Genomic DNA, 25,310 nt, shown 5'->3' with positions numbered 1-25,310 from the left:
CCATATGTCTGTCTGCCATTACAGTCTCCCATTTGGTCCCCTAGGGGAGTGTCCACCAAGTGGGAGACCTGCATAAATACGGGCGGGTAGCCCACAGTAAAGCCAGTTCTTATTTTACCCTCAATGCGGAGCTTGGTCTCGTTATTGGAGGGGAGATTTATTACACGGTTGGTGACTGATTACTGGAAACGTAAGCCGCTTGGATGTTATATTTGATCGGCTGTTAGCCGCGATTCGTGGGTTTATTATTCGTGCGTTTGGGATCCGTATGGGTCCTGGTCGGGAGATTGGTGCATTCCCCTGGTTGCAGTTCGTACGGTTGGAGTATACGAATGGAGTTTGCATTATTGCGAAAAGGGAAGCTCAACTCAACAGCGGTTTTACTCCTTTATGCCAGAGGGGTCTTAACATCACCTAAATTACTTTAGCTAAATAAAGCAGTTTTAGTGTATAGATCATTCTCCTGCAATTTCACTGCTCAATTCCCTGTCATTTAGGAGTTAAATCACTTTGTTTCTGTTTATGCAGCCCAAGCCACACCTCCCCTGGCGATGATTGACAGAGTCTGCATGAAAAAAAAACTGGTTTCACTTTCAAACAGATGTAATTTACCTTAAACAATTGTATCTCAATCTCTAAATTGAACTTTAATCACATACAGGAGGCTCTTGCAGGGTCTAGCAAGCTATTAACATAGCAGGGGATAAGAAAATCTTAATTAAACAGAACTTGCCATAAAGAAAGCCTAAATAGGGCTCTCTTTACAGGAAGTGTTTATGGAAGGCTGTGCAAGTCACATGCAGGGAGGTGTGACTAGGGTTTATAAACAAAGGGATTTAACTCCTAAATGGCAGAGGATTGAGCAGTGAGGCTGCAGGGCATGTTCTATACACCAAAACTGCTTAATTAAGCTAAAGTTGTTCAGGTGACTAAAGTGTCCCTTTAAGACAACAGTTTGCATAATAAAATACTTGGCGGGCTAAGAACTAGCCAGAAATTGAATATTAAGCATTAGAAATGCAGAGACCTCACCCATTATTAATTTATTCAGTTTTTTCCCCCCCCTAAAAACGTGAAAGCCAATAAAGCCAAAATTACAGTATCACCTCTGCAGGACCTCGATTGTTTCTGTGAGATTCCATTTCCATAAAGAGAATTTTAATTATAGCTATTTCAGTTTAGATTTGGAGATGTTTATCTTGATAAAGGGTAAAATACCAAGTAAACTGAGGACAATTGATTGTGTATTAATGTGCTTTATGTTTGGTAACGAGCACTGATCAATTAATATAAAGGTCATTAAGGAGGCCGTTAGGAATTCTTCACACAGGGAATTGCTAAAAATACAAAGGTTACCCTGTGAAATATGATTTATGTTTCATTCCGTTAAAAGTTTCCGAATGAGGGAGAGAAAATGAATGACTTTAATAACAGCATACTTTGTGTTCGTATGCTAAATGCCACCACATAAAACAAGTCCAAGTAAATGCTGCAGCTTTTTATCTTAACAATTTACAGAAAAGCAATAATGAGATGCCAAACTCATTAAAGGAAGGTAGGTGATTCTGGTTATTTCTATCATCCAGGGAATTCTTCATTAAAATCATATTAGTCTTAATTTATCTTCAAGAAATTGCTCCTGTGAATGCTCTTCTCTCCACCCAGACAGCCCTCTGAACCACACACCATGATATCTGAGTATTCTTAAATACTGTAATCCCCACTCATGTCCTGCTACCCTCCTACTCATTGTCACCAGTGTCGTACCTTATAAACGTTACCTCACACCTCCTCACTTATCTTCCACTACACATCTACTCAACCTACCCTGTCCCACGCTATAAACCTTACCTCACCCCCTCTGCACTTATCCTCCCCTACACATCTACTCAACCTACCCTGTCCCACGCTATAAACCTTACCTCACCCCCTCTGCACTTATCCTCCCCTACACATCTACTCAACCTACCCTGTCCCACGCTATAAACCTTACCTCACCCCCTCTGCACTTATCCTCCCCTACACATCTACTCAACCCCCCTGTCCCATCCTATAAACCTTACCTCATCCCTTCATCACTTATCTTCCACTACACGTCTACCCAACCTCCCCGTCCTACCCTATAAACCTCACCCCTCCTCACGTATCTTCCACTAATCGTCTACCCGACCTCCCCTTGTCGCATCCTATAACATTTGCCTCACCCCCTCCTCACTTATCTTCCAATACACTTCTACTCAACCTCCCCTGTCCCAACCTTTAAACCGCACCTCACCCCCTCCTCACTTATCTTCGACTACACATTTACCCAACCTCCCCTCTCTCACCCTATAAAACTTACCCCTCCTCACTTATCTTCCACTAATCGTCTACTCGACCTCCCCCTGGCCCACCCTATAAGCCTTACCTCACCCCCTCCTCACTTATCTTCGACTACACATTTACCCAACCTCCCCTGTCTCACCCTATAAAACTTACCCCTCCTCACTTATCTTCCTCTAATCGTCTACTCGACCTCCCCCTGTCCCACCCTATAAGCCTTACCTCACCCCATCCTCACTTATCTTCCACTACACGTCTACCTGACCTCCCCTGTCTCACCCTATAAACCTTACCTCACCCTACCTCCCTTATCTTCCTCTACACGTCTACTCAACCTCCCCCTGTCCCACCCTATAAACCTTACCTCACCCTCTCCTCACTATCTTCCACTATATGTCTACCAATTGTCACCACTCTTCAACCCTATAAACCTTACCTCACCCCTCCCACTTATCTTCTACTCAACCTCCCCGTCCTACCCTATAAACCTTATCTCACCCCCTCCTCACTCATCTTCCACTAATCGTCTATTCGAGCTCCCCTTGTCCCACCCTATAATCTTTGCCTCATCTACTCCTCACTTATCTTTCATTACACTTCTACTCAATCTCACCTGTCCCACCCTATAAACGTTACCTCACCCCCTCCTTACTTATCTTCCACTATATGTCTACTAATTTTCACCACTGTCCAACCCAATAAACCTTACCTCACCCCCTCCTCACTTATCTTCCACTGCACTTCTACTCAACTCTCCATCCCACCCTATGAATATGTCAGTTCAACTCGGCTGAATGCCGATTCAGGAACCGAATCAGAACAGCAGACCAAAATGGTGCGAAAATTGGCAAAATATATAAATAGTATAATATTATGTATATATTTTGCTGTATACTGTTAGAAGCATTTTCGTGCAGGTTTTACTGCTCTTACTGTCACTGAAGTGAAATGGTTATGGTGCCTGGAGTCTGCATTGTGCAGTGTTTCACTTTGAAAGACACAGGGGAGAGCTGAGAGACAGAGGGGACAGCTGAGAGACAGATGGGAAAGCTAAGAGACACAGCGGAGAGCTAAGAAATTCTGGGTACTGAGAGACACAGATAAGACTAGAAGAAACAGGGGAGGGATGACAGATACAAGCAAGCTGAAAGACACACAGAAGGGAGAAACAAGGGGGAGCTGAGATACATGGAGGCTCCTGTGAAAATAATATTACTGAGCAACAATATCTAGAGCCCCATATCCGACTGAATAAATAATGGTATGTGATGTTTATACTTACAATTCTATTGCCTTATTCCACATAACCACATAGCCAGAGAGAACAAAGGATTCGATATTTACAATGTGTGTGTTCCCTCTTTCTGTCCCCACGTACAGCCATTTACTCTGGAAGGGCAGATGACAGCATGTAATTCTGAAAAAGACATCAAACTGAATTTTTACAAATGCACATTACAAAATTACGGACATATAATCAAACATTCATCGGTGGAGCACAATCTACCACTAATGGGGGCAATGGAGTCCTCGCTAGTTGAAGGGCCCAGGGCTAACCAGGTCAAATAGAGGAGAAATCCAGCAAAATACGGTAAGAAGGGATGAAAAGAGAAGAATAAAAATATGGAGCGGAGAAAAGGATGACATATACAGGCTGGAGGAGAGAGCAAAGAATACGATCCAGGCAGGGTCGAGAGGAGAAAGCTCCCGGCATCATAGCTGTTTCACAACTTCTAGGGTAAAAATACATAAAATAACAACCCCAGAACGTTTGCACCCTATAGGCTATTAATGATAATCTGAACTGCGTACGGTACAGAAAACTAGCTCCGGCTGAAAATATTGAAAAGTGGGAAGAAAGAGGAGAGAACAGGAAAATACATTAAAAATCATTAAGAAAAAGGCACAAAAGAGAGAATAACAAAGGACCACGGGAGTCGACATGGCAGAAAATACTCCGGGGTGCGGGGGCTATAAAAATAGTACAGGTCCCCCCACCTTTCTGTTACAAGAGGTAGTGAGGGCCTTGATCAAACGTTACAAGATAGATAAGATGGACAGACAGACAGATAAAACTGTCTAGTATTAACCCATATCAATGATTTTATCTGGAGGGCTTTATAGAACAATACGTTTGGATTTGCTACTGTCATCTCTTTCCTCTCATGACGCAAAAAAAGCCATCAATGAAACATAGACCTCCGACCTGTAGACAAAGTGTTAACGTTCTCATTTTAATTATTCGAGTGAGCTTGTCACTAGAGAGGAGCTTATGAGTTTCAAAACCATTTTTCATACATGAAACTTGACAGCATGACTTCATCCGCGGCAGCTCCGCTCAGAATAACTATTAACTCCCATCAAAAAAATGACTCACTTCATTTCCCAGGAGACACGGTACACAAGAAACACTGGATACACCTCACTGTACTGCCGTGTATGTGAATAATGGAGCATGGGATTCAAATCTTACTTATTATCATAACTCCCAATATTTCAAATGGACACAGAGGGGCAGGCGGTGTGGGGGTCTGGCCAGGCGCAGGGCTGATCTGAGAGATTCTGCATACCTATCAAGTGTCCCTGCTTAGGAGGGACAGTCCCTCTTTTTTAGGAGCTCCATATTGTTGGTCCATATTGTTGGTGTGTCTAAGTGTATAAAAGAGTTAATAATACTCCCAGTAATGTGTCTTCAAACTACAATAAATGTGTCTAGAAATCAGTCTGTGGAAATAAGATACATTGTTCTTGTTATAAATTACATTTTAGTTTTATAAATTGTTATTAGTAAGTAACTGAAAAATTCTCGGAACACCCGCCCATGACCACTCCCCGAGCCAAACTCAGAACAGCCCCGCCCTCTGACAACACCCACACTCAGAACAGCCCCACCCCTGACCACTCCCACTGTCACACTCAGAACAGCCCCACCTCTGACCACATCCCCACTCAGAAAGTCCCGCCTCTTCCACCTTAATTAAACTGCCTCCTTGTACAACAATGTTATTGTATTTAATATCAAAGTCCCCCAATATCAGTGGATAGCAGTCTAACTCTAACATGGGGCTCTGGACTGTATCCAAGCAGCTCTCCTGTCTGTGTAGAGGCTGGATATTGATATTGTTGAAATAAACGTAATATTTATATTTGACCAGGAGCGTTATATTCAGCTTGTCGTGAGTTTCAGCCTGGGGTGTCGGTATTCTTCTTCTTATTATTATATTAACATGGGCAAAATAAATAAAGGTTACTAAAATGACTTCAATTTACACAAAATACACAAACAGGGACCGGCATGCACGCGCCCTGGGCAAGCTCTTAGCCATAATGATGTAGTTTGACTGACACAGCGGTGGGTTTATGGCCATATGACTAAATCCCCATATTGTTATCAATATCTGGGTAAGAGACAACATAGTCTGCTTTGCTGTTCTCTTAGCAGCAGCACCACAATTACGTAAACAGCATTCCTTTCACATTCTGTAACATTCGTGTATTTGTCTTCCTATTATTTATTTGAAACTTTCTTTGACGTGACTTAACATTAACCCATTTCCTGAACACAGAGTTTAGGTCGCAAAGCACACAGTTCACAGAATAGCAGGCAGTATATAGAAAAGCTGTGTTTCACGCATGATAAAATCACCGGAGTTTCTGTGATGTTAAATGAGCAGACAGAGTCGTCTCTTTCTAAAGCATGGCTTGACGGGTGTTTAAGAGGATGGAAGAGAGCCATTTTCCTTTCAGTCATGCCAGGATCTAGGCGTATGGCCAGCAAATCAATGCAGAGAGAGGCAGGAGGTAAAATCAACTTTGCGCTTACCTCATTATGCAGAACAGCGCAGCACACAGATCAGACCGAGCGAAATTAAAAAGGCGAACGGCAAAACACTGAACCGAAATGGATTTCTCTGTGGATTCCGGAATTATAATAAAATGAAACCCCAGGTGAAGCTGACATTACCCTATCATTTAGTTCTAGAATCGTTCTTCCACTACATCAGCCATGCATTTAGATGTTTTGGGTAATGATTATATTTAGCCATGCATTGTTCTGAGATGTGATTACGACATTCCCTGGAGTCTGTAATTGCAATTAATGCACTAATGAATAATGTTAGTAAAAAGGTCTTATTTTTTCACATATATTGATGAGATCCCACTGTTTCATATTCAGGATTAACACAAAAACTACATTTTTAGCAAATGATTTTATAATGTAGGTATTTTGTACTGTGTTGCACTTATTTAAGAAAGTTTTTATTAATCCTATTTTTATTCATATAATATTTGCTAATATCCCCAAAAAATTCTGCATGAACACAACTTTCTCAATGGCAATCGCAAATTTCATAATAATAACACATATAAAAAGCACAGGTAGGACTTATCATGATGCAAAGTGTTGTGCCGACAATCTTACGCCATAAAAGGTTTGGCACATCGATCTCACACGACAAAATTACCAGTGACTCTACCTGCCCTGAGTCCGACTCATATCCAATGTTTCCACTCACATGATTACTCTGAGATGGAGATGTCAGCTCTTCAAGTCTCAATCAGTGTGCAAGTATAGACCATCAACAAGTATTGCAAACAGAAACTATTTCTACATTCCACCTCTGTCCAGCCTGAAAGTTTACCATTAATGAAAACTCTCTGTACTCTATTTTTAGGCCAATGTTTTACCCAAGAACAATAATTTCCATCTAGACCGATTTCTTTGAGTTTGATCACTAACCTATTGTGAGGAACCGTATCAAACGCCATGGCAAAATCAAAATAGATCACATCCACTGCAACACCCTGATCTACACTTCTACTTACCTCTTCGTAGAACGCAATTAAGTTAGTTTAACATGACCTGTGCTTCATAAAACCATTCCATACCAGTATAAACATATTATAGCTATAGCTTCCATACCAGTGTAAATGTAGCTATAACTAACTTCCATACCAGTGTAAACACAGCAATATCTAGATCCCATACCAGTGTAAACACAGCATATCTAGATCCCATACCAGTGTAAACACAGCATATCTAGATCCCATACCAGTGTAAACACATCAATATCTAGATCCCATACCAGTGTAAACACAGCTATATCTAGATCCCATACCAGTGTAAACACAGCAATATCTAGATCCCATACCAGTGTAAACACAGCAATATCTAGATCACATGCCAGTGTAAACACAGCAATATCTAGATCCCATACCAGTGTAAACACATCAATATCTAGATCCCATACCAGTGTAAACACATCAATATCTAGATCCCATACCAGTGTAAACACAGCAATATCTAGATCCCATACCAGTGTAAACACAGCAATATCTAGATCACATGCCAGTGTAAACACAGCAATATCTAGATCCCATACCAGTGTAAACACAGCAATATCTAGATCACAGACCAGTGTAAACACAGCAATATCTAGATCCCATACCAGTGTAAACACAGCAATATCTAGATCCCATACCAGTGTAAACACAGCATATCTAGATCCTATGCCAGTATAAACATAGTATAGCTATAGCGTCCATACCAGTGTAAACACAGCATATCTAGATCCAATACCAGTGTAAACACAGCAATATCTAGACCCTGTGCCAGTATAAACATAGTATAGCTATAGCTTCCATACCAGTGTAAACATAGCATATCTAGATCCCATACCAGTGTAAACACAGCAATATCTAGATCCCATACCAGTGTAAACACAGCAATATCTAGATCCCATACCAGTGTAAACACAGCAATATCTAGATCCCATACCAGTGTAAACACAGCAATATCTAGATCCCATACCAGTGTAAACACAGCATATCTAGATCCCATAACAGTGTAAACACAGCAATATCTAGACCCTATGCCAGTATAAACATAGTAAAGCTATAGCTTCCATACCAGTGTAAACACAGCATATCTAGATCCCATACCAGTGTAAACACAGCAATATCTAGACCCTATGCCAGTATAAACATAGTATAGCTATAGCTTCCATACCAGTGTAAACACAGCATATCTAGATCCCATACCAGTGTAAACACAGCAATATCTAGATCCCATACCAGTGTAAACACAGCTATATCTAGATCCCATACCAGTGTAAACACAGCTATATCTAGATCACATGCCAGTGTAAACACAGCAATATCTAGATCCCATACCAGTGTAAACACAGCAATATCTAGATCACAGACCAGTGTAAACACAGCAATATCTAGATCCCATACCAGTGTAAACACAGCAATATCTAGATCCCATACCAGTGTAAACACAGCATATCTAGATCCTATGCCAGTATAAACATAGTATAGCTATAGCGTCCATACCAGTGTAAACACAGCATATCTAGATCCAATACCAGTGTAAACACAGCAATATCTAGACCCTGTGCCAGTATAAACATAGTATAGCTATAGCTTCCATACCAGTGTAAACATAGCATATCTAGATCCCATACCAGTGTAAACACAGCAATATCTAGATCCCATACCAGTGTAAACACAGCAATATCTAGATCACATACCAGTGTAAACACAGCAATATCTAGATCCCATACCAGTGTAAACACAGCAATATCTAGATCCCATACCAGTGTAAACACAGCATATCTAGATCCCATAACAGTGTAAACACAGCAATATCTAGACCCTATGCCAGTATAAACATAGTAAAGCTATAGCTTCCATACCAGTGTAAACACAGCATATCTAGATCCCATACCAGTGTAAACACAGCAATATCTAGACCCTATGCCAGTATAAACATAGTATAGCTATAGCTTCTATACCAGTGTAAACACAGCATATCTAGATCCCATACCAGTGTAAACACAGCAATATCTAGATCCCATACCAGTGTAAACACAGCTATATCTAGATCCCATACCAGTGTAAACACAGCTCTATCTAGAACCCATACCAGTGTAAACACAGCTATATCTAGATCCCATACCAGTGTAAACACAGCAATATCTAGATCCCATACCCGTGTAAACACAGCAATATCTAGATCCCATACCAGTGTAAACACAGCTATATCTAGATCCCATACCAGTGTAAACACAGCTATATCTAGATCCCATACCAGTGTAAACACAGCAATATCTAGACCCTATGCCAGAATAAACATAGTATAGCTATAGCTTCCATACCAGTGTAAACCCAGCAATATCTAGATCCAATATCAGTGTAAACACAACTATATCTAGATCCTATGCCAGTATAAACACAGCTATATCTAGATTCCATACCAGTAGAAACGCAACTATATCTAGACCCTATGCCAGTATAAACATAGTATAGCTATAGCTTTCATACCAGTGTAAACACAGAATTATCTTGATTCCATACCAGTGTAAACACAGCAATATCTAGATCCCATACCAGTGTAAACACAGCTATATCTAGATCCCATACCAGTGTAAACACAGCAATATCTAGACCCTATGCCAGTATAAACATAGTATAGCTATAGCTTTCATACCAGTGTAAACACAGCAATATCTAGATCCCATACCAGTGTAAACACAGCTATATCTAGATTCCATACCAGTGTAAACACCAAATTATCTGGATTCTATTCAAGTGTAAACACCGCGTTATCTGGATTCCATACCAGTGTAAACTGTATATTCCTAGTTTTCTGTAGCTTCCATTGTAAACACAACTGTTTCTGGATGCCATACAGGTTTGAATAAAAGTAAAGGCAGTGCTATTTCTTACCGTTCTTTATTAAATTTAAGGGTATGAAGAACAGCTGGTCGCTTTTGTCTTAAATTCCATAAGTTAAGAGTCCCATCTGAACATGCTGTAACCAGGACACCCTGCGGGCACAAAGTGAAATAATACCATAAATAATAAAGCATTAAATCGATTTCATACTATATAATAAATTAAATTATGTAACATTTCTTTAGACAAGCCAAATCACTGTTTCCCAAGCCTGGCACATCTCAGGGGCCACATGGGAATTCAATAAGTGACTAAATGTAGGAACGCTAGTTAGAAGCAACAGCTGTGAGAGCTATTTGGTGAAAAAAAGATTAATAACAGAAGCTCTTCGAAAATAAATCTAGTGTTTATATTGGATTTACAAAGTAGCACCCAACAAATATAATTTAAAATTAGATTTCTTTTCTGTGGTTTACTAAGGTTTATACTAAAAATAACGTACATTAACTCAATCGCTGTGTAGAACCACCATAACCACTGGCAGACTGCAGCAGGTGGTAAGGGAAAGATTTCAGGTTATCTTTATTAAGAATGACACTTACCTCGTTGATTAGGAATTGAAGATGAAGTACGGCCGACCCACTGTCATGTTGGCAATAACAATCAACGCCAGGACGGCCTAATCTGTTGCAATCAATAGTTAAGGATTTACTAGTAAACAATTATCAAGCAATTAACCTTGTCAGCTTTGTAATTCTATGAGCAGAGCTCCGAGCCGCCAATGCTGCAAGGCATGTGTGCAACTCTTTACCACCTCCATGACATGTTGCCAAGCAATACAGGGAGACATTATAACGGCAGACATTAAACATTCCCCCACAGGTCATACTGAGCAAGCATTGAGCATTCCAGTCATCATGCTCACTCGCCACTTATTAAAGGGACAGTCTGGGCACCGACCAGCTTAAATGGTTTTGATCTAATTTTCAAATTTGTTAAAAAAAATGTGGAAAATAAAAATGTTCTGGAGAATGCTTTCCGTTACCCATACTTTCTTTAAAAAGAAAAAAAAAAACGGTGTATTCGGCGACTGGCAGCATTGGGTGTGTTGGACGGTGGATTTAACAAAGCGAGGACACTGAGACAGGCACATAGTTAGTGTATTACTACACGCCATGTCCAGTTATGGATTAAACAAAACAGTTTATTAAGTGAAAAGCAGAAAGGAGCCACGTAGGCCAAACAGTACGCTCTAGAAATGGGGAACGGCATGGAATGTTTTGGAATTTTAGGTTTATTGCTGTTTGTCCTTCTCACTGGAGGAGTGGATACTGCAAGAAATGTAAAGTGAACCTCGGGACTATTGTCCTGCTCACTGTGAGAGTAGGAACTAAATGGAAAACAGAGTGGGAGGGACTCCTGGGGTAACTGCTGTTTGTCCCGCTTACTGTGTGAGCGGCAACCACATGGAACACATTGTGGGAGGGACTCCTGGGGTAACTGCTGTTTGTCCTGCTTACTGTGTGAGCGGCAACCACATGGAACACAGAGTGGGAGGGACTCCTGGGGTTACTGCTGTTTGTCCTGCTTACTGTGTGAGCGGGAACCACATGGAACACAGAGTGGGAGGGACTCCTGGGGTTACTGCTGATTGTCCTGCTTACTGTGTGAGCGGCAACCACATGGAACACAGAATGGGAGGGACTCCTGGGGTTACCGCTGTTTGTCCTGCTTACTGTGTGAACGGCATCCACATGGAACACAGAGTGTGAGGGACTCCTGGGGTTACCGCTGTTTGTCCTGCTTACTGTGTGAACGGCATCCACATGGAACACAGAGTGGGAAGGACTCCTGGGGTTACCGCTGTTTGTCCTGCTTACTGTGTGAACGGCATCCACATGGAACACAGAGTGGGAGGGACTCCTGGGGTTACTGCTGTTTGTCCTGCTTACTGTGTGAGCGGGAACCACATGGAACACAGAGTGGGAGGGACTCCTGGGGTTACTGCTGTTTGTCCTGCTTACTGTGTGAGCGGGAACCACATGGAACACAGAGTGGGAGGGACTCCTGGGGTTACTGCTGTTTGTCCTGCTTACTGTGTGAGCGGGAACCACATGGAACACAGAGTGGGAGGGACTCCTGGGGTTACTGCTGATTGTCCTGCTTACTGTGTGAACGGCATCCACATGGAACACAGAGTGGGAGGGACTCCTGGGGTTACTGCTGTTTGTCCTGCTTACTGTGTGAGCGGGAACCACATGGAACACAGAGTGGGAGGGACTCCTGGGGTAACTGCTGTTTGTCCTGCTTACTGTGTGAGCGGGAACCACATGGAACACAGAGTGGGAGGGACTCCTGGGGTTACTGCTGATTGTCCTGCTTACTGTGTGAGCGGCAACCACATGGAACACAGAGTGGGAGGGACTCCTGGGGTTACCGCTGTTTGTCCTGCTTACTGTGTGAGCGGGAACCACATGGAACACAGAGTGGGAGGGACTCCTGGGGTTACTGCTGTTTGTCCTGCTTACTGTGTGAGCGGGAACCACATGGAACACAGAGTGGGAAGGACTCCTGGGGTTACCGCTGTTTGTCCTGCTTACTGTGTGAACGGCATCCACATGGAACACAGAGTGGGAGGGACTCCTGGGGTTACTGCTGTTTGTCCTGCTTACTGTGTGAGCGGGAACCACATGGAACACAGAGTGGGAGGGACTCCTGGGGTTACCGCTGTTTGTCCTGCTTACTGTGTGAGCGGCAACCACATGGAACACAGAGTAGGAGGGACTCCTGGGGTTACTGCTGTTTGTCCTGCTTACTGTGTGAGCGGGAACCACATGGAACACAGAGTGGGAGGGACTCCTGGGGTTACTGCTGATTGTCCTGCTTACTGTGTGAGCGGCAACCACATGGAACACAGAGTGGGAGGGACTCCTGGGGTTACCGCTGTTTGTCCTGCTTACTGTGTGAGCGGGAACCACATGGAACACAGAGTGGGAGGGACTCCTGGGGTTACTGCTGTTTGTCCTGCTTACTGTGTGAGCGGGAACCACATGGAACACAGAGTGGGAGGGACTCCTGGGGTTACCGCTGTTTGTCCTGCTTACTGTGTGAGCGGGAACCACATGGAACACAGAGTGGGAGGGACTCCTGGGGTTACTGCTGATTGTCCTGCTTACTGTGTGAGCGGGAACCACATGGAACACAGAGTGGGAGGGACTCCTGGGGTTACCGCTGTTTGTCCTGCTTACTGTGTGAGCGGGAACCACATGGAACACAGAGTGGGAGGGACTCCTGGGGTTACCGCTGTTTGTCCTGCTTACTGTGTGAGCGGGAACCACATGGAACACAGAGTGGGAGGGACTCCTGGGGTTACTGCTGTTTGTCCTGCTTACTGTGTGAGCGGTAACCACATGGAACACAGAGTGGGAGGGACTCCTGGGGTTACCGCTGTTTGTCCTGCTTACTGTGTGAGCGGGAACCACATGGAACACAGAGTGGGAGGGACTCCTGGGGTTACTGCTGATTGTCCTGCTTACTGTGTGAGCGGGAACCACATGGAACACAGAGTGGGAGGGACTCCTGGGGTTACCGCTGTTTGTCCTGCTTACTGTGTGAGCGGGAACCACATGGAACACAGAGTGGGAGGGACTCCTGGGGTTACCGCTGTTTGTCCTGCTTACTGTGTGAGCGGGAACCACATGGAACACAGAGTGGGAGGGACTCCTGGGGTTACCGCTGTTTGTCCTGCTTACTGTGTGAGCGGGAACCACATGGAACACAGAGTGGGAGGGACTCCTGGGGTTACTGCTGTTTGTCCTGCTTACTGTGTGAGCGGCAACCACATGGAACACAGAGTGGGAGGGACTCCTGGGGTTACTGCTGTTTGTCCTGCTTACTGCTGGGTTTTCTAAGCACAGTTAAGGACTGGCGTTGTCTGAACTGGCTTTAAACATCCAGCTATGAAGAAAATGGAAAAAGGCATTTAGGAAATCCTGAGGCAACGTGTGTGACACGTCATGATTCCCTTTTATTCCAGAAGTTTGGTCCTTAAGGGGTTAAAGGGACAATATAGTCACCAGAACAACTACAGCTTATTGTATTTGTTCCTGTTCGTATAGTCAGTCCCTGCAGGAATTTTGCAGTAAACACTGTTTTTAATAGAAAATGCAGTGTTTACATTACAAGCTAGGGATAACTCCATTGGCCACTCTAGAGGTGCTCCCTGGGGCAGTGCTGCACAGTGTGACTGACATTCAGTGTCTCCGCCCTCTGCACGCAGACACTGAACTTTCCTCATAGAGATGTATTGATTCAATGTATCACTATGATGAGATGCTGATTGGCCAGGGCTGTGTTTGGTTTGTGCCGGCTGTGCCCTTGATCAGCCTCATTGACAAGCTCAGCCAATCTAATGCTTTCCTATGGGAAAGCATTGTGAATGGCTGAGATCACCACTTCTGATGATGTCAGCCAAGCAGCACTCTGGATTAAAGGTAAGATTTTACTATATTTAAGGAGGTAAGGGGGACCAAGGGGGCTAGATAGTGATATTAACATTATTGGGCCCTGTGATACTGCCTTTGTCCAGTTCGATGCAGTTCATACTTCAGATTTATCCAATGTCCCTGGCGTAGCATATGTACTGCTACGCCTGCGGGATCTATGCTATGCCAGAGACAACGGATAGATCCGAATATGAAAAATGAATAAAGTCCCTTATTTCCCGCAGGATTATTCTGGTCCCCACATGTACGCTGAAAACACTGTCACAGAAACATATGACCTACAGACAGAGAGAAATATTCAAGCCATTTATCAAACTTTCTCATATGACGAACACAGACATTTTTCAAGTTTATTGTCATTTTCCATGAACTCTTTGATGTGCAGAGAATAATATATAAAGTCTCCATTAAAGAAACACATAGCGTTTTTCGTCTGTCAGCAGGCACCGCTGTTGTAGGGCTTTATTTAATATTTGACAGACAGATTTATCTGCCAACATTAATCACATTACAGCTCACTTTCTGATGTAAATCTACAAATAGAAGCAGAGTTTCAATATGCATTAACCATAAAGAATAATTCAAATGCAATCTAGCTCAAAATAACTGCACGGAATTCATTCCTTCTTGTCTGTGAAAAAGAAACATCACACGGTAATACGTGTATGTCCACAGTCAACCCATCGGGGCACACATGACATCATGGAGCCTCTAGATTGTAAGCTCCTCTGATCAGGGTCTGCATCTACCAATAGTTCCTGCAACATTTAGTAATTGTCTCATTTATTGTTAAATTTTCCCTTTTTATAATATTGTAAAGCACTACGGAATATGTTGGCGCTATATAAATACCAATAATAATAATATTAATAATAATAATGTAGCCAATAAAATGTGCAGGGCTCCAGAAACAGGCTATAGGTAGACTAGCGTGCACCCCCGTCTATCTACACACACCAAGCCTACCTAATATGCACCCACCCTGTCTAATACACATTTTAACCTGCTTAATACACACTCAGCCTGTCTAACACGGCCCAGTCTGTCTAATACACACACAGCCTGTCTAACACAGCCCCAACCAGTCTAATACACAGTCATCCTGTCTAACACAGCCCCAGCCTGTCTAACACAGCCCTTGCCTGACTAATTCAGCCGCAGCCTGTCTAATACAACCCCAGCCTGTCTAATATACACCCAGCCTGCCTAATTTGCAACCGAGCCTATCTAATACACACCCATCCTGTCTAGCACAGCTCCAGCCTGTCTAATACACACCTAGCCTGTCTAATATGCACCCCAGCCTGTCTAATACACACCAAGCCTGTCTAATACACTCAGCCTGTCTAACACAGCCCCAGCCTGTCTAATAAACATTAAGCCTGTCTAATACACCAGACTGTCTAACACAGCCCCAGCCTGACTAATATGCACTAAACTGGGTACAGTGGCGAGCAGACAATGACTTTGTACGGTGTAAGCCAGGATAGTCAGTTAGGAGGACTGTCTGATATTTTACCTTAAATGTGAAATTCCCAGTTTAGCGAATAAGCCCTATTATTGTATTGTTTGTCTTCACGACAGCCAATCCCAGCTGTGTTACACCGATCACATTTCATAAACATGCTCTCAGTAAACCATAAAGATTCATTTTATCTTGCAAATACAAATGTTCCCATATTAGCAATGTCAGTGGGTGGCTGCATTATCGGCTCTCTCCCATCGCTGCATGCTAAACCACCGGGTTAATGAAAGCCACCAGGAATGGACCACGTGACACATAGCAGGCTATCATACCACTTATTAACGGGCGGCTAGAATGAAAATTATTTGACATCATCATTATAATAATTACCCTTATCCACTTATCACATCATTCAGCATTCAGCATAATTTCGCATTACCTAGCAGAACCTATTTACAAACATGAAATGCTAACTCCATTGTACATTTCTATAAAGACAGGCTATTATTATAAACAAGGCTGTACTTTTTTAAGGGATAAAATAAACATAGTAAAAGCATCAAGGATCCATAAGGCTCTTAGACAGACTGAGGTTTTTTCTTTTAATTGTTATATATTTCCTTCCCTGCCCATATATATATATATATAGAGAGAGAGAGAGAGAGAGAGAGAGAGAGAGAGAATGTCCAAAATGATGCTTGCACTCCTCAGTCTTCATTTAAAATCCAATATACTTTATTGGGTATACATTAAAATAGAGATCATAGAGATCAACGTTTCAGCCCCACTCTGGGCTTTCTTCAGGATCAGAAAATACAAATACAAATCCCTCTGTCCCTCTTTACTCTCCTAATGTCCCTCTTTTCTAGGAGCTCCATATTGTTGGCGTGTCTGAGAAATCAGTCTTTGTAAATTGTTCTTGTTATAAATTACATTTTAGTTATATAAATTCTTAGTAAGTCACCAAAAATTTCTCAGAACCTTCCTGCCTCTGGCCATACCCCACTTATACTCAGAACAACCCCACTCCTGCCCATAGACCCCACTCTCACTCAGAACAGCCTCGCCCCTGGCCATACACCCCACTCATACCTCTAAAATTAGTGTCCCCCTTTGTCCATTTGGAATGTTAAGAGTTATTGTGACATTGTACCCTGAAAACCATGTGATTCCCCTAGCCCGAGTTATTTTCCCTTCATTAGGTGGTTCTATTTACCAAACGCAGACCACCCCCTGGCTCATTATCTTCAAAAGAACCATAAAGTTAAGTACTCTCTCTGTGCGGCTACCGTTCGTATAACCGAAAGACATGTGCACTGGAAAACGGCAGGCAGCGGTACTTGGTCATCGGGTTTCTGGAACTCCAAGCTGGACACTATAACTCGTGAACACCAGTAACTTTGTACCGCGGCCTGCTTCTATTCCCAACAAGACAGGAGAGCGCTATTCGGTGGAAAGGTATGCACGTACTAGACGAATAATCACTACCTATGAGCCAGGGGAACCGTTTGGTATTTTATTCGTTTTGGGACGCCCGAAAGTGACCGACCGCTACCACTTGTCTTCAGGAACTATTTTAGGAAGATGCCACGAGTGCAGTCAGTCAAAAGTTTACCTCGGTGGTGATTCGGCTGTATTTGTGGGATATGAGCGCTATTTGGACTCTTTGGGCGCTCAGATCCAGCCTTTCTGGGGATATAAGACTTGTGGAGGTCCCTATTAATATTATGTATGTTTTGGGTGTTTTATGTTTTATTCATTGTACCTCTAGTGCCTGGGAGATAATTAGTTTAACTATAGTAAACTCACTTATCTCCCAGACACAGAGACTCCGAGGCAAATTTACTATACTTTTGCTGGAGACCCCATGCTGGGGGTCTGTGTATAAAAGTGGGTCATCTGGTCATAATAAAATATTCCTGTTGTACCCTTAATCAAGTCTTGACTGATGTTTGGGTATGCGAACGACAAAGCGCGTTATTTCTTACAATCTGTTTAGATTTCGGGAGAGTACGAATGAACGTACTATACGAACGGTCTATAATTAACAATACCTTATAGGAGTTTGCGAACGAACGTACTATGCAAAGTACAGGGGGTTTGTTACAGGGATGTAGGCAGATTAGATACACCAATTCATAGGATGGGTGGATGAACAGACAGACAAACGCTGTTTTATTTATGCAAGTTTGGGTGGGGTATGAATCTAGTAAAAAAAAGGAGGAAAGTATTGGGAGTTAGTTGATCACCCACTGATAAAAAATTAAAAAAATGATCTGTAGTGTGTGGGAGAGGGGGGTAAGGAAATTACACCAAATTGCACCACTTTTCTTCCACTTGTCGTGTCAAGGAAAAAACGCATAATTAAAAATGATGGTTAGGGCAAAAACAAAGCAACAGGTAAAAAAACAGCAAATTCAGCTATTTACACCAAAAAGGTGACAGAAATTAGATGAAAAAGTGTATGAGACTTTGATAAATCACTCCAACTAGAAGGGACTTGTGAAATATTTTCTTAGAAAAATAAGTGTACTTAATTTCCATGCAGTGAGAGACTCTGGAAGGAAGTTATAATGATGCTCTATACTGGTACCCAGGTATAGACAGTGGGACAGAAACATGAGTTACAGTTTGGTCACTTGGACAAATGGGGGAGTCACAGCTGAGGTTGTGGGGTGGAGTAGGAGAGATACAGTTAAGGCAGTGGATTCTAGAGGGGGAGATACAGTTAAGGCAGTGGGTCGTAGAGGGGAAGATACAGTTAAGGCAGTGGGTCGTAGAGGGCAAGATACAGTGAAGCCAGTGGGTGGTAGATGGGGAGATGTAAATAAGGCAGTGGGTGGTAGAGGGTGAGATACAGTTAAGGCAGTGGGTCGTAGAGGGGAAGATACAGTTAAGGCAGTGGGTCATATAGGGGAAGATACAGTTAAGGCAGTGGGTTGTAGAGGGGAAGATACAGTTAAGGCAGTGGGTCGTAGAGGGGAAGATACAGTTAAGGCAGTGGGTCGTAGAGGGGAAGATACAGTTAAGGCAGTGGGTCATATAGGGGAAGATACAGTTAAGGCAGTGGGTCGTAGAGGGGAAGATACAGTTAAGGCAGTGGGACAGAGAGGGGGAGACTCAGTTAAAGTAGGGGATTGTTGGAGGGGAAGATACAGTTAAGGCAGTGGGACAGAGAGGGGGAGACTCAGTTAAAGTAGGGGATTGTTGGGGGAAGATACAGTTAAGGCAGTGTGACAGAGAGGGGTAGACTCAGTTAAGGTAGTGGGTCGTAGAGGGGGAGGTACAGTTGGCGCAATGGGCCAGAGAGAGAGATATAACGTAATTGTGATATATCTTTTTATATTTTGTGTAAGCCACTTAATGCTAAGTCTCAGGGGCGTCTCACATGGTAATTTCTTACATGAGATACCCAGAGGTGCTTAAAGAAATTGAGGGTCGCTCAATGAGTGACGGTCATTCCAGAGAATACAAACTACGTTGGTAAGAGCCTGTATCACCCACTAGAAAGGCAGATAAATCTCTGAAACATCTGGTCAGATTCAGAGGAATGAAAACGAGGACTGAATGTGTCTTAGTATAATCACTGAACTCCTAATCCTCTCCATAACTCTCTCAGTCTGCCACCGAGGAAAAGACATGCAAAATCCCATGATCCATTTTAAGATACAGGATGAAGAATGCTCAGTATTAATCTTATTCCCAGGCTACTGTTACATGGGGAGCAATCTGCCAATTTTGTTCCGTATTCCTCTCTTTGCTTTTAAAGGGAGAGGAGACGCTAACTATTGCACTTTCTCCAAACACTGTTACCGCTTCATTTAATAGAATTCATTGGGCAATAAAGCAAACACTGAGACACGGCCAGGATACAGATGAGAATCTGTATTATTAAACAATAGACTATGACGCCACTATTAAATAGAGATAATATGTCACGGATGTACCTTACTCCAAGTGTGCGAGCAAACGGTTAAAATTCACTATTTGTCTGCACTAGAATAATGCTAAAATCCCCCTTAACACCACCCACACTTAAAACAAACATTACTTTTTAATAACACTGCCACTACCAAGGCAGTTTATAAAGGGGGTGCCTTGGTCCCCCAAGTACATTAGGAAAAAAAACACAATTTACAAATATATCTATGTAATTCCAAAACATTAATAAATTGGTCTCTTTAAGTAATGTGAGTCTTTACCCGAAAAAGCCAGAACTAAACAGAGGAATATTTATTATATACAAACAATAGTCACAGTGCATAAATAAAAAAATAAAAAAATAAAAGATTTCTACACCAACAAAAATAAAAAATAAAAAAATAAAATAATAATAATAGTCCTTATTACTTATTTAGATGGTAAAGTAACATTATTTTCTGCCTGGGGGGTCTCCGGCAAGGAAAGATGGCGTCTTGCTCAAAATTAGATCTTGGCCCCTGCTAAGCACACTTAACATTTGCCCATCAATTAGATTCATGTCTCCGGAATTCATCTCACATTTCCAAGCCAGCTCAGAGGTGCCATAGGAGAAGGACAAGACATATCTATGGGAACAAGTGACCTCCCCCAAAATCAATCCAAATAGAAACTTTTGATTGGATTTTATTATTTGTGATTGCCACAGAAATAATGAATGTATCTTTGGATTAGTTGCAATTTCCCCATTCCATACACATGTGACACTGCTACTTACGACCGTTAACAATTCCTCCCAAATGGCTTAAGCTGCACTAGCCATATTTATACTCTTTTTGTAGGTTGTGCCTTTCCCGTTCTAAATATGCACAAAAGGAGGCAGGTTCTTATTAATGTTACTTTTGGATATGACATTGGAACACACTGGTTCTCTTGAATGCTTATGATCATCAGCACATTGAAAGAACTCACTATCTAAGAGAGGATATAGACATATAGACATATGGTAAATTAGAGAGTTAGTTTACATTTCACACCTTGCAGAGGGGCTCTGGAGTCACCGCATCAAAAGCCTTCTGACATATATCACATTCCTATATACTTCAAATGAACCCCTTCTGACGTCAATCCTCTACAATCAAATTGGCCATAAACCTCCACCAAGTAGCCAATTCATTTATGCACTACACAAATCACATTAAATAGTAAAATGTTATAGTGCAACAATAATTTATGCTCCCTTGGCAATACATAAGAAATTAATTTCAAAAAATAAGATGAACATGTAAGATATAGCTCCTATTAAAGATTCACCACGGACTATATTTGACCAACTAGTGCGTTAGCAAAAAAAAAGAAAAATTATAAAAACATTAATATATCAGGGCAAATTCCCAAGTTTTGCAGCATTTTCCAGTAATCTCTTACGTTAACAGGAAGTAGCTGATGCTCCCTTAAAGGACACTATAGTATTAGGAATATAAACGCTATAGTGCCATAGTCACTAATTAGATTTAGCCCCCCCCCCCCCCCGTGTGTACAATAAAAAGAAAAAGTCTGCTGCCTGCTCCCCCTCCCATAAATAAAAATAGGGCCGGGCACTCAGGATTGATAAAGGCCTCTGTGTAGGCCGAAACATTGCACATTTTGTTCCAATAAACCTGCCTTCCTGCAGCAATCCTGAGTGCCTGGACCTAATTTATTTTATCTACTGGCCCTGATAAGCACCTGGATTCCTATGTGTGAGTGCGGGATCCTCCGTTTGTGAATGGCTCCTCCTCCTATGTCATTGCGGAGTGTTAACCCTGGAATGGAAACAGTGACATTAATACAAACCTAAAGTTTAAAATATTGTATTCAGCGCTAAAAAGGCATTCAAAGGAGCAGACAAAAATGGGTAAAAAACTAAAGTGTCTCCTTTAAAAGTGCAAAAAATGAACAAACGTGCACAGTGGTGTATACCAATAAGTGACAATGCCGCTACACACCTAAGTGCCGAACCTCCAGGTAACAACTCCAGCACACTTAAAGTACAAGTAAAAAACAAAAAATATATAAGTGGAGCGCAGACAAGGTAAATAATAGTAACAATGAGTCCCTATCTACACCAATAACCTGTCCATGGCATATTGGGAATCTAGCCATCTAGGTGGGGATGGCCGCTGGCGGTCAAACCTGGTGCTCCATAAGAGATATATAGACGATCTTTTACTTATTTGGAAAGGAGGAAAATCTCTCCTCAAACAATTTATAAATTATGTCAATGACAATGATTGGGGCATTGCCTTGTCTTTTCAATATAGCAACACACAGATGGACTTTTTAGATCTGACTATATACATTGAAAACGATCTGATTAAACTAAGACCTTGGTCCATGGCTAGACCATATATCTAACAGCCAATATATGAGATTCAAAAGAAATTGCTCTTATCACAACACTTTTGTCAGCCAGGGAGACAGAATAACTAAAGACTTTAAACACAGGGCATATAGCGACAAATTACTCCGTACTGCCCTGGACTCAGTTGATCAGGTGGAAAGGGATGAACTATTAAAATATAAAACTAAAAGCACAAATGAGCATTTTGACCCCATTCCATTCATTTGCCAATTTCCGGGTAACCAAAATGGACAAATAAGAAACATCATAAATAAATATTGGCATTTACTTTTAAATGATCCTATCCATCCAAACTGTTAAACCAAAAATTACACATAGGGGCTTACCTAACTTCAAAATAATTTTAACTGATAACCCAATTCTAAAGGAGAAAGAGACCGACTTGAACTTTTTAGCTAAATTCACAGTTTTTTTTAGGTGTGGAGGGTGCCGGGCTTGCTAACTTACACACTCAAAGAAGTGCCATATTCAAGAGCTTGTTGTAAATGTCAAGACCCATAATATTAAAGAACGCATTACGTGTAACACTAAAGATGTGATATACATGCTCACCTGTTCATGTGGGTTAAATTACATAGTCAGAGCTACACGTCCCTTGTGAACTAGGATAGGTGAGCATGGATATAATATTTAAAAAAAATTGAGCAACACCAGGTTTCAATGCACTTTAAGGTGACCCTCCATTTGTATGTTTTAAAGGCATTCAGAAGGTACATCACGATTGGAGGGGGGGATTTAACCAAAAAATAGGGAAAGCGGAGATGAAAAAAATCCATGAGTTAAATACACTAATTCCTCATGGTTTAAATAAAGATTTTGAGGTGTGCCACTTTTTAAATTAGTTATACACACACACACACATAGGGAGGACGAAAATAAATATAAATAATAATAATAAAATAATAATATTTAAAAAATAATAATAAAATAAAAAAAATAATAATCTAACAAAAAATGTTTATTAAAATAATAATTAAAAAAAATAATAAAAATGCCCACCCCCCACCAAGGCTCTGCAACACACACACAAACACACACTGCATCACACACACTCACACTGCATTCATAAACACACACACTGCACTCATATACACACACTGCACTCATACACATACACTGTACTCATATACACACACTGCACTCATACACACACACTGCACTCATACACACACACTGCACTCATACACACACTGCACTCATACACACACTGCACTCATACATACACACTGCACTCATATACACACACTGCACTCACACACACACTGCATTCATACACACACTGCATTCATACACACACTGCACTCATACACACTGCACTCATACGCACACTGGAGTCATACACACACACTGCACTCATACACACACACTGCATTCATTATATACACACACTGTAAATAAATATTCAATTAATCTAATTTTTTTAGGATCTAATTTTATTTAGAAATTTACCAGTAGCTGCTGCATTTCCCACCCTAGTCTTATACTCGAGTCAATAAGTTTTCCCAGTTTTTTGGGGTAAAATTAGGGGCCTCTGCTTATATTCGGGTCGGCTTATACTCGAGTATATACGGTATATATATATGTATATTTTTTCTTTTTTTCAATTCTTTATTTTTGACTGAACAGGGTGGTACAGGTCAACATTCGAAAGACAATTGTACAAGTACAATATTCACATGTATCATACAGCATCATGCATGTCTTTGAACAAGTGTCAATCTCTACTTGAACAAGTGTCATGCGTACAAAGGGACATACTGTTGTAGCAACCTATATCCTGTAGTCTCTCCAAGGCCGTTTTGTAGCACCCCAATCAGGTATTTTAATTATACATAAGAAGGATAAAAAGAACTTAAAAAGAACTGAAGGTGCCTGCCCACTCCATAGCCGTTGACTTACAGAGAGGAAGTACCATTCCACGGCAGATAAGAACCATTCGGCCCATCTAGTCTGCCCAATTTACTAAATACTTTCATTAGTCCCTGGCCTTATCTTCTATGCAATTCCATGCATCCACTACCCTCTCAGTAAAGTAATACTTCCTGATATTATTTTTAAACCTTTGTCCCTCTAATGTAAGACTATGTCCTCTTGTTGTGGTAGTTTTTCTTCTTTTAAATATAGTCTCCTCCTTTACTGTGTTAACCTCTACCACTTCGGCTGGAAGGCTATTCCATGCATACACTACCCTCTCAGTAAAGTAATACTTCCTGATATTATTTTTAAACCTTTGTCCCTCTAATTTAAGACTAGGTCCTCTTGTTGTGGTAGTTTTTCTTCTTTTAAATATAGTCTCCTCCTTTACTGTGTTGATTCCCTTTATGTATTTAAATGTTTCTATCATATCCCCCCTGTCTCGTCTTTCCTCCAAGCTATACATGTTAAGATCCTTTTACCTTTCCTGGTAAGTTTTATCCTACAATACAAAGGCATAAATTCAAGCTGAAATCTGCACATACATAAGGCTGATGGTATAACCGTCGCCAAAGTTTTAGATGAACAAACGCTAATCGGTGTCCAGCATTATCGGTTTAAAAATATGTAATAGAGCACCAGATTTCTGTCAGTTTAAAACATTGATCGTGTATGACGACCATCCTACAGGTTTACACCCAGAATCCCTATAGAATCTCAGCGCAACTAACACCATTCTCTATCTAGTCATCTCTGTCAGGATCGGGACAGGGATCCAACACGCAGAGTACTAACAGTAGAAAGGTACGTATACCGGGCCTTAGAATGGCCGGACTAACGTACAGAGAATAGTCAGAGACAAGCCGAGGTCGAGGGAACGAGAAGACAGGTAAGCGAGAGACAAGCCGGGTCAGAGGGATAACAGAGATAAGCAGAATAGTACAACAAGCCGGGTCAGAACCAAAGAGAAAACTAGAATACAAGAGCACTGAGTGACTAGACAAGCTAGAACCACGACAGGGCAATGAGCTGACGAGTGAAGCAAGCTTAAATACCCTGAGTCCGGAGAGTAGACACGCCTCAGCTGAGTGCTGATAGG

General features: G+C 41.7%; 1 protein-coding gene across 8 annotated transcripts in view; it reads right to left on the bottom strand.

Moving 5' to 3' along the window:
- STXBP5L (syntaxin binding protein 5L) overlaps positions 1-25,310 on the bottom strand; it is a 350,034-nt gene that overhangs the window by 228,796 nt on the left and 95,928 nt on the right. For all 8 annotated transcript variants that reach the window (XM_063446146.1, XM_063446149.1, XM_063446159.1 and 5 more), the window contains exons 3-5: positions 10,608-10,689; positions 10,057-10,157; positions 3,605-3,739 (exon numbers count right to left, since the gene is read on the bottom strand). In XM_063446146.1, coding sequence (XP_063302216.1) covers positions 3,605-3,739; positions 10,057-10,157; positions 10,608-10,689 — 318 coding nt within the window. The remainder of the gene's footprint in view (positions 1-3,604; positions 3,740-10,056; positions 10,158-10,607; positions 10,690-25,310) is intronic.

The sequence above is a fragment of the Pelobates fuscus genome, chromosome 1, assembly GCF_036172605.1.
Source record: "Pelobates fuscus isolate aPelFus1 chromosome 1, aPelFus1.pri, whole genome shotgun sequence".
In the NCBI taxonomy this organism is placed as follows: Eukaryota; Metazoa; Chordata; class Amphibia; order Anura; family Pelobatidae; genus Pelobates; species Pelobates fuscus.
Note: the sequence above shows the minus strand (reverse complement) of the source record. Positions and strands in the feature narration are given on the sequence as shown.